Source organism: Fringilla coelebs, assembly GCF_963513975.1.
Source record: "Fringilla coelebs genome assembly, chromosome: 1".
Classification (NCBI taxonomy): Eukaryota; Metazoa; Chordata; class Aves; order Passeriformes; family Fringillidae; genus Fringilla; species Fringilla coelebs.
Genome location: NC_140028.1, coordinates 11,234,783 through 11,245,332, shown reverse-complemented (window position 1 = coordinate 11,245,332; position 10,550 = coordinate 11,234,783). Strand labels below are relative to the sequence as shown.

The 10,550-nt window shown below is 50.0% G+C and overlaps 1 protein-coding gene across 2 annotated transcripts; it reads left to right on the top strand.

Moving 5' to 3' along the window:
- The first annotated feature begins 1,217 nt into the window (after positions 1 to 1,217).
- On the top strand, positions 1,218 to 5,972 carry MYC (MYC proto-oncogene, bHLH transcription factor). 2 transcript variants are annotated; one of them, XM_084226384.1, is made up of 3 exons: positions 1,218 to 2,606; positions 2,999 to 3,704; positions 4,778 to 5,972. In XM_084226384.1, exons 2-3 carry the CDS (start codon positions 3,014 to 3,016, stop codon positions 5,350 to 5,352), a joined length of 1,266 nt encoding a protein of 421 aa, XP_084082510.1. In that variant the 5' UTR covers positions 1,218 to 2,606; positions 2,999 to 3,013; the 3' UTR covers positions 5,353 to 5,972. The 2 variants fall into 2 exon arrangements, with proteins under 2 accessions (XP_084082510.1, XP_084082509.1); XM_084226383.1 differs by having other exon boundaries at positions 1,218 to 2,107; positions 4,778 to 5,971.
- Positions 5,973 to 10,550: the final 4,578 nt, after the last annotated feature.

Genomic DNA, 10,550 nt, shown 5'->3' with positions numbered 1-10,550 from the left:
ATAGCACAATGTATTTTAAGCCATTTCTGAGGGAAGGTATGGATATCCCCTTCTGGAAATGTCAGTAGGTGAAGCATCTACACCATGCCTATGCCACGGCTCTTGTTATCTCACCCTCTCTGCGTAAAACCGTCCTTCCTTTAATCAACAGGACCCGGGACAGAAGATGGTCCGAGGTTCCTTGCGACCCTTTGCTCAGTGAGGACTGTGATGTTTGCATACACTCTGCTTGGCGAAACGCTCTTCATCAGACACGATGGGAAAAATGAGTGGCGATTATTTAGGGTTTTTTTGGACTGGATCGGTGTGTTTTGGACGGGTTTGGTTTTGGTTTTGGAGGCTGTCGGTGCAGCGCAGGGCGCGGCGGGGCCCGGGGGTCGCGGCTGCCGCAGGTGGCGCGGCGGGGGCGCGCTGGCCGCGCGGCCGGGAGGGGGCGCGCTGGCCCCGCGGAAGCGGCGCGGCCGCCGTGGGAACGCGGGGCCGCCCCCAGCCCGGCGGCTCGGCCGCGGCGCGGACGGGGGTCCCTGCGCCGGGGGCGGCTCCGCACCGCAGCCCCGGGGGCTTGTGCTCGCGTGTGCTTAGCAAAATGCTGCGGAGCGGGGAATAAATACACATACAGGCATAGAACATCCCAGCGGGCTGCCCGCGGTGGGAACAGGAGAGCCGCCGCCTGGAAGCGTTTAAGGGGGAGCACCGGGGTGTCTCTCCAGCTCCCGCGAGTGCGGAGGCCAGCGTGGGGATGTGGTGTCAGGATGCGCGGGGCGTAGCTCGTCGGAGGCGGGCGGCTGCCCCCGTGGACGGGAGAGTAGCAGGTGCGGGAGCTGCGGGAGGGGGTCGGCGACGCCCGGGAGGGTCGCCGGCAGCTGAAGGTTCGTCGGAGACGGGGTCCCCGCGGGACCCGCCGCGATGGGGAACGGGAATAGGAGGGAGCGCCCCGTCGCAGCTCTGCAGCCGCAGCAGCTCCGCGTCCCTCGGGGATGACCGAAAGGAGGGAGGTCACCATGGGGCGAGAGGAGGTGGTCAGAGTGGGGGCGGCACAAACCGGGGCGGGGGCACACGCGGGGACCGCCAAAGGGAGAGTGGCTGCAAGGTGACCCCCGTGGGGCTCTGCCTCCGCCCCCTCCCGGTTTAATCCTCTGCAGACGCCGGCAGAGGCGGGATAATCAAGCGGCAACCGGGTTGGGGGGTGCCCCAGCTACACATGCTCCTTTGTGCCGGCAGCGCACGCCTCCTCCGCTGCCCCTCGGCCACCGCTCTGCGCTGCGGGACCAGTTCGCCCTAAGGTGCCGGAGCCTCACCGAGGGGAGCGAGGGGCGGGTGAAGCCCCTTCCCCGCCGCCGCCATCGGGGCTACCGCGCTCTCCCTTGCGAGAACGCCAGTGGGAGGAGGGGAGCGGCGAAGAGCTGCCTTTAATCCCTGCTAGTAATTTCTTCTTTTTTTTTTAATTTTTTTTTTTTACTATGTTTACTTCCGACCTCTTCGTGCGCGGCTCGTAGTAAAAGACAACAACAAAAAAATAGTAAAATAAATTAAAAGGCCCGCGGAGCGCGGCATCGCCTTCTCCCGGCGCAGCTCCCTCTCTCCCTCCGGGCCGGCGGAGGCGGGGGCAAAGCGCGGCCGCGGATCTCTGCGCGCCGAGGAGCGCAGGGGGCGCGCAGCAGCGCGGCCGCCCCTCGCAGCGCGCCCTCCCGCGGCCGGAGTGCGGAGCCTGCGCGGCTGCCGACGAAGGGCGGCAGCACGGCGGGGCCCCGCGGTGCTGCCCCCGCCCCCGCCACAGCTCCCCCGCCCCTTGCCGGCGCTTTAAAGCAGGAAAGCAACTAAACTTCTATTGTACCGGCCAGCGCGCCGCGCCGCCCCGGAGCAGCGACCGACCGACCGCGCCGGGAGGCGGCTGCTCCGCCACTCCGTGGGGTTTATCAAACCGTAGTGGGAGGAAGAGACCTACATTCTCTCGGCGTTTTGTCTATTTTTTTCTTTTTTTTTTTAATTTCCCCCCCGTCCTTTCTGGCGGTTCTTTTTATCATCTATCCATTTTCCCTTCGTTGTTTCCGCACCGCCTGCAATAATCGCCTCGCTACGTCTCGCAGCTGGCGCGTTGGAGAAGCCGGTGAGTTGTGGGGCTCTTCGCTTCCCATCACTAGATTCCCGCGGTTGTGGCGTTTGGATTGACACGGGGCTGGTGACACCCGGGCTGCTAGCGGGGCTGCGCTCCGCGGACGTGGATACCGACGGTCCCTCCCGACGGACGCTCTCTTCTGCTGGGGCTCCGGCGTTCCCATCCTTTTTCTTGCGCTCGGATTTTAATTTAATTTTTTTGGGGGGGAGGGGAGCATTTGCTTCTAGCGTATGCGCGGGCAGAGTATGATTGCTACATATATATATATATATGCATATATATATATGCGGATATGTATATATGACAAGATTTGGCAAAGTTTGCCGAGGTCTCTGCTTGTCCCCGCGCAGTGCCAGCACGCCCAGGTGGGTGGCTGAGGAACCGTCCGGCTCCCGGCTGGAAGCCGCCGGGCGCTCGGCACCCCTTCCCGCCGGGACGCGGGATAGGTTTGGCGCTGCGGTCCCGGGAGGGAAGGAGCTCCGTGCCCCATGTGAGCGGCAGCGGCAGGGAGCTGAGCTAAGCCCAGCCGAGCCGGGCGGCCGGGCTGCCGCAGCCCCTCCGGGGGAGCGGGGAGGGTGGTCCGGGAGCTGACAACCGACCCCTCGGTGGGTCAGGTCTCGCTTCCCGATTGTTCCGCCGCGTTTCGAACGGAGTGAAGGAGGGTCGTAGGTTTGTTTTTTTATTATTATTATTATTACTAGAATTATTATTTAATTTTTTTTTTTTTTTTTTTACTAAACGCGACTGCGCATTTCCCTGCCGGCACGGTGTACGGAGCCGGGAGGGAGCGCTGCGCGCCGGGGGCCGGTAGCTCCACCGAAGCCGCGGGGAGCCGACCCCCACGACTCACCCGGGTGCCCCTCTCTCCCCTCCCTCCCGCAGGCACCAGCCGCCGCGATGCCGCTCAGCGCCGGCTTCTCCAGCAAGAACTACGACTACGATTACGACTCTGTGCAGCCCTACTTCTACTTCGAGGAGGAGGAAGAGAACTTCTACCTGGCGGCGCAGCAGCGGGGCAGCGAGCTGCAGCCCCCTGCCCCGTCCGAGGACATATGGAAGAAGTTTGAGCTGCTGCCCACGCCGCCCCTCTCCCCCAGCCGCCGCTCCAGCCTGGCCGCCGGCTCCTGCTTCCCCTCCACCGCTGACCAGCTGGAGATTGTGACCGAGCTCCTCGGGGGGGACATGGTCAACCAGAGCTTCATCTGCGATCCGGACGACGAGACCGTCAAGTCCATCATCATCCAGGACTGCATGTGGAGCGGCTTCTCCGCCGCCGCCAAGCTGGAGAAGGTCGTCTCGGAGAAGCTGGCGTCCTATCAGGCTGCCCGCCGAGAGGGTTGCTCCGCCGCCCGCCCCGGACCGCCGCCCGCCGCGCCGCCGGCGCCGCCGCCAGGACTGGCCGCGTCCCCCACCGGCTCCGGCAGCCTCTACCTGCACGACCTGGGCGCCGCCGCCACCGACTGCATCGACCCCTCGGTGGTCTTTCCTTACCCGCTGAGCGAGCGGGCCCCGCGGGCCGCGCCGCCCGGCGCCAGCCCCGCGTCCCTGCTGGGCGTCGACACGCCGCCCACGACCAGCAGCGACTCGGGTGAGTGGGACCCACGCGTGCTCGGGGAGGGCGTGGGAACCCGCGCGGCGCCAGGGGCTCCCGGGGCGCGGCTGGAAGGCAGCACACCCCCGCCTCCCTCCTCAGCCCCCTTTTGCCCCCCTCCCCGCGTGCGATTTTCTTTTTTTCTTTTTTTTTTTCTTCTTTTTTTTTTTTTTTTAATGCCACGTTTGCGAGGCACGGAGAGCCCTAGCCAGCTTATTTCCTGGAAAACCAGCCCACTTTTTCCTCCGGGGAATAAGGGAGTGAAAAGCGGGGGGAAAAACATAAAGAAAGTGTAGGAGGGATAAACTTTCATCATGGGGTCCCAATAAGGTTGGCTCCCGGTTTCACCCGTGGGCCGGGAAGGAGTTAACTCCAACCCGAGAGCCGCGGGGAGAATGTGGAGTCAGGGAGGTGGTAGTGAAAGTGACTGCAGGAGAGTGAATGGGGCTGGGAAAGTTTTAGAAATGCTTCCTTAGGTATGTGACAGCGGGTTCCGCTCCCTCGTAAATCTGGTTTGAAAGTGAGTTTCTACCCAAAGCGCTACCGCCTTCCCTTTTTCCTTTTTTTAAACTCGTTTTCTTTTTTTTTCTTTCTTCCCCAAACTCCCTCCTATTTTCCACAAATTAGCAGATCAAGAGAGATTCAGAAAATGTCTCTGAATACCCATGTGTGTTAAGTAAGCTTTCTTTTAAGGCGTGGCCAAAGCCTTCTAAATCCATAATTAAGGGCAGCTTGAGTCTGGGAGCTTTATTGCGCTGTACTGCTGACAGCCGAGGTTAAACTTTCCTACTATCTTTCATGCACTCGACATTACGCAAGATCATTACAACTTTTTGAAATCAGGGAGCCAGGGTTTGGACTGCAGTCCATGTGTCCTATTGCACTTAAAGCATTGCTTCCTTAAAGGGAAGGCTCTTGGGGAAAGCTGTGTCCAGCATCATGAAATAGATTTAAGAAGGGTTTGTCATGGGGTTCCTCATTGTGCAACTCAGAGTAGCCTTCCCTTTACATACAGTACTCTTGAGAGTGCCTAGTTATGAATCTCATTTTTTTTTTTTTTTTTATGGCAGAAGAAGAACAAGAGGAAGATGAGGAAATAGATGTTGTTACATTAGCTGAAGCAAATGAGTATGAATCCAGCACAGAGTCCAGCAGCACAGAGACGTCAGAAGAGCACAGTAAGCCCCACCAAAGCCCGCTGGTTCTCAAACGGTGTCATGTCAACATCCATCAGCACAATTATGCCGCTCCTCCCTCCACCAAGGTTGAATACCCAGCTGCAAAAAGGCTAAGGTTGGACAGTGGCAGAGTTCTCAAACAGATCAGCAACAACCGAAAATGCTCCAGTCCGCGCACGTCAGGCTCATCAGATTCGGAAGAGAATGACAAGAGGCGAACACACAATGTCTTGGAGCGCCAGAGGAGGAATGAGCTGAAGTTGAGTTTCTTTGCCTTGCGTGATGAGATACCCGAGGTGGCCAACAATGAAAAGGCTCCCAAGGTTGTCATCCTGAAAAAAGCAACGGAGTACGTTCTTTCCATCCAGTCGGAGGAACACAGACTGATTGCAGAGAAAGAGCAGTTGAGGCGGAGGAGAGAACAGTTGAAACACAAACTTGAGCAGCTAAGGAACTGTTGTGCATAGGAACTCTTGAGCATCACTTAGAATAATGCAAACTAGACTGAAACTATGATAAAATATTAGTGATTCTAATATCTCTCATGAACTACGCAGTCCATCGAGTGTGGAACTATTGCAACTGCATGCTGTGCGATTTAACTTGAGACTACACAACCTTGGCTGAATCTCCCAAGGGTTTGGCCAGAACCTCAAAACTGCCTCATAATTGATACTTTGGACATAAGGGATGATGGGACATTCTTCATGCTTGGGGATGAACTCTTCAATTTTTTTTCTTTTAAAATTTTGTATTTAAGGCATTTTTTCATATGAGAATCCAAAAGAAAAAAGTTGTCCCCAGTTTGCTGTATATATTTACACATCATATTGCCATGTAAATACCTTTAATAAAGCCTTTATAGAAAAATGTGCAACATTAATACGCAACAGTTGTGGCAACTGGATTTATACTTGTCTTGAACTTCTGTGCCATAACATTTCACAATTTTGTTTTTTATTTAAGTACTTTTTTTCCTTTTAAAAATGATTTTTATTTTGTTTTTAGATAAATAAATATTTGCCCAAAATATAATTAGCTAAATCCTGTGTAAAGACTTCACTTTGTCTCCCACTGTTGTCATTAGATGTCCACTTCCATGACATTCCTTTTTCTGTCATCCTGGCAGTGACCTGACTAAAGTTAAAGGGGGGGTTGGATAAGGGGAAATGGTGTTAGTTTTGCAGCTTAGTAGGGACTGCTTTCTTGCTCCCACTCCATCTCTAATTCAAGTGGAAAAAATTGTTGGTGTAATGTGCCCTGTCAATTCAACTTGCCTTGCCACCAGGTCCTCCATGCAGGTGTGGTAGCAATGCCTTTGTTGGTTGTGGTCATCTGCCTGCTGAAAGTAAAGCTGGAGTGGTGTATTTTCTCACTGATCACCCCAGTATGTTGGCTCTGCATTCCTTCCACATACATATAATTACATTTTGAGGGCATGACCTTCATTCTGCACTAGGGACATAGCCATGTACTTTGAGGGCTGCTTTGTAGTAGGCTCACCTTAATTGCTTCCTGTTTGATTTTAACAGAAGTTAAAGAGGATAAGAAAATAAACTGAGATGGTGAGTGTTGAAGTGGTTAAAACAACAGAGCGGTTTCCCTTTTTAAGTGCTGAAATCAGCAGAGCCAATCTTGGTTAAACACCTTAACACTTTATTAATGTGAATAGTTACTTGGGATTTCAAGGGATACAAAGTTCAAGGACACAGAAAAGGGAGCAAAGGAAAAGGAGAGCTATTTCTCACTTGAAGGATATGCTCAGACAGATTCCTAACATTTGCCAGACATATTAAATAATATTTACATTCAGGACTTGTCTCATGATCAGCCTCGGATGGGCCATAAGGTACTTGCTTGACACAGCTCCAAAGATTAGATTTGATCTTTTCTCCCCTTTTCACCCTCTTAGCACCACTTTAGTCATGACTTCAGCAACAAATCAATGAGCCCTTTGATGTGGAGGAAGAATGTGTTTTTCAAAAACTTGGGCCTTGCACTTTTTCGATTTTCATAATTCCCGTTAAATACATATTTGCTTGGCTTCTAACCATTAGAGCAGAAGTGCTGCCAGACAGCACCAGTGCCAGCCATTGAACTGGGAGCAAGGGTTCAGGTTTCCTATGGCTTTTGAGTTCAGAGTGGGAAGAAGAATGATTGGGTGTGGGTGTATGTGGGGTAGGGGCAGGTAGCACGATGCAGGCAGGGTAGATGCCAAAGGTTGCTGTTCTGCAAAGCCCTGGGTAACCACCCCAGCAATCTTCCATGAGGGAGTTTGGAAAGAGGGTAAGTGTGCAAATCCTATTTGATGGAGGGCTTTTGGGAAAAAAAAACCCCAAACATTCTGTTAGAAAAACGGGACAAAGCAAGGCTTTTCTCTTAATTTTTTTGTGGTATCACCCCTTGCAACTGGGCTTATAGAAGTGGTCTGCAGTTGCTTTTTTCTAGTGTGTGATTCAGATATTCACTTATGAGGAAAAAGAATTATGTGAAATGAAACTGTTAATTGTATCTGAACTATAAATCAGGACAACTTGCAGCTATGAATAACATAAAAGTTCTGCCTTTTATTAGACAGGATATCTAATTTTAAAAATACATTAATTTTATTTGCCTTTTGGTGTGCTTCCTATTTTAGATATTGCTTCAGAACAGAAGCAAGATGTTGTTCAAGAATTTATAACTGCAACCCCATCCTCCAAAATAAACCAGGAGGTGTATATCCATCCACAAAAACTGAAAAATGTCACCTTTGAGTTCCAGTTTCATGTGTTAGCAAAGCCCCCTGGCTTCTTCCTGTTAAATGAGGCTAGACCACAATGATTAATGAACCTCTTCTTATTTGTCAGCTTCTTATATCATTTGGAGAACAGTTTTGGTTTTTTTCCTTCTATCTGCAGAAGGTTCTTAGTATTTTGATGAATAGGATACTTGCAGTTATTTAATTTCTTACTCTTAATTAGGCATTGTCTTGCTACTGTCCTACTGGAAAACAAACCATGAACATGATCCCAAATTGCCACTCTAAAAAACAGTTTTATGGGGTGTCACATCATATTTATGATATTTCTTACTTTGTTCTAGGACTACAAAGTACCTGAATAATGCAATTTAAAAAAAATTAAAGCATTCTGTGGGTACAGGGTTAAGAAACATCTTCTGGTCATTAAACACATTCAGAAGACACAAACATCTCACAGGAGCTTCTGGGCTGGATTCAGTTAGCAGTGCATTGTATCTGGATAGGAAGGTGTTGGGGTTTGCTGCTGTTTTGGAGCAGTAGAGGAGATAAGCTTACAAAAGCAGCATCTGAGCTTTGCAATGAAATGCAGAATTCACAGTGCTTGCCAAACAGCTGTACTGAAGCTCTACTTGAAATACAAGGAGCGTTTTTAACTTCACTTCTCTGCTCCTTTACTTTCACAGGACACTTAAAGCTACTTCTCTTCCAGAAGAACTTTGGGCAAAATTTGGCATCAAAGAAACTAGACACAAACCATCATGGTGAAAATAAAATTTCCTTTATCATATACCCTCACTAATTTAATTTCATTTAATTAAATACCAACTTTGAAGATTCCATCTTATTTTTTATTCTTGTACCTAAATTTTGTCTTTCCAGCCAAGTTTTCACGTAAATGGCTTCAAAGTTTCAATACAGAATATGCTAGGGGAGAACTGAGCTCCCACCAAAAATCTGTAGAAATTCCACGATTCTTCCAGAGAAACAGATTTGCGCCAGTGGAGGATGCTCTTGAAAGTTTTATCACTCCCTCTAAAGAAATCACTTTACTTGTCCCTACGTAAGCACTCTTGCTCACAAAGCACTTTGCAACCCTTGCAGGCAGTTGAGAGAGGGCAAACATTTCATCAGAGTTGCATGAAAGGGAGAATTTCAGGTAAGTGGACTAGAATAACTGTAAACTTGTAAACTGGAAATAAGCCAGGCCACTGCAGTTGAAATCTGAATTTATTCAAAACAGAAGGTGGAGGTGGTTGAGGTGGTTGTTTCATCTACAGAGATGAACCATCTTCTAACATGTTGGGGTTTTTTGGTTTGGCTTTTTTTTTAATGTTTTATTGATTTGTGTTGGAATCATCTGCCAAGGAATTAACAGAAAAATAAGACTGAACTATAAGTGATCCTAACACAGGCAGGCAGTTTGGGGAGAGATTCAGGATTTACTTCCCAGCTTACAGGTTTGCTATGCCTTCATTTTAAAAGGACATTTATGAGAGCTTCTGAAAAATGGCTCTGCTGAGACTGAGAACTAAGCCCTGGTTTCCCCTTGTCGTTTTCACGCAGATGAGACCTAAACTTGACTAGAAAAAATATGTGAAATCAAGAAATCAGATAGATAAGCTGCAGAAACCAGATATCATTTCCAGTACAAAGCATTTGATGTTCAGCAAGTTTTACCAACCTTTGTATCATTTACTCATCTCAGGCATAGCTGTAAATGTCAGTGGGGACAGGCTGTAAAAAAAATGTTATCCAAGATTCAGAGGAGCTGCTAGAAAGTCAAAGGGGATTTTTTTTTCCTAATTTAACCAATCATCTTCTGCGTAGATCTTGAGTGAAAGGAAGGTGCAAGAATTTGGAACGCCTTGCTTATAGCAGTGGACTCAGCCATGCAATCAATTCCCTTTATAGAACCATAGAATTGTTTAGGCTGGAAAATCTTTAAGATCCTTGAGTCCACCCACTAGCCCAGCACTGCCAAGTCCACCAGTAATCCATATCCACCAGTGCCACACCTACAAGTCCTTTAAATCCCTCCAGGGATAACTCAGCTGTCTGTCAACCAACACCCCCAGGTCCTGTTCCACTGGGCAGAAAATACTGGCCCCAATACTGGGCCCTGGGAAACACCACTTGTACTGCATTTAACTCCACTCACCACCATTCTTATCCAGCCAGACTTTTACCCAGTGAAGAGTGCACGTCCAAGCCACAAACACCCAGTTTTCCCAGGAGAATGCTGTGAAAGATGCAGTGCCAAAGGCTTTGCTAATGTCTAGGCAGACATCACAGCCTTTCCTGCATCCACTAAGTGGGTCACCTTGTCATAGAAGGAGATCAGGTTGGTCAAGCATGACCTGCCTTCCATAAATCCTTGCTGGCTGGGCCTGATCCCCTGGTTGTCCTGTACATGTCAGGTGATGTCACTCAAGATGATCTGCTCCATAGTCTTCTCTGGCACTGAGGTCACACTGAGGGCATGGGGTTCCCCAGATCCTCCTTCCAGCCCTTCTTGCAGATATGCCTCATTAAAGAGTTGCAGTTACTGCACTTCCAGGGGGGAGCTGGTTTGGGTGGGACCCTGGCCAGGCAGTGGCAATATCACCCTCAATTGTTTTGTACTATAATACAGGTAATTTTTCAAGTCTCTTCAAGCCCAAGCAGCTTGTCTTCAAGTGTGTCCAGACTCTACCTTCCTAGCAAATGAGATTAATTTTTTCTGATAATGATGAGTATGACCTTTGGTGCTGAATATTAATGCATATGAAAAAGCATTATTGGGCACTCGCCAAAACTATTTAATATTTGAGCAAACCGTGCTTCAAGTTGCCACCAATGTATGGGAACCCAAGCTACAATGCATTTCTGTATGGTCTTGCTTGAAACCATGAGACATAAGGGAGAAATCACTGGCTGAGAGTG

Bases quoted from the DNA above. Each gene is read 5' to 3' on its own strand.
- MYC (XM_084226384.1), top strand. From the start codon at position 3,014: ATGCCGCTCAGCGCCGGCTTCTCCAGCAAGAACTACGACTACGATTAC. The intron at 3,705-4,777 runs GTGAGTGGGACC...TTTTTATGGCAG, and splicing joins CACGACCAGCAGCGACTCGG to AAGAAGAACAAGAGGAAGAT.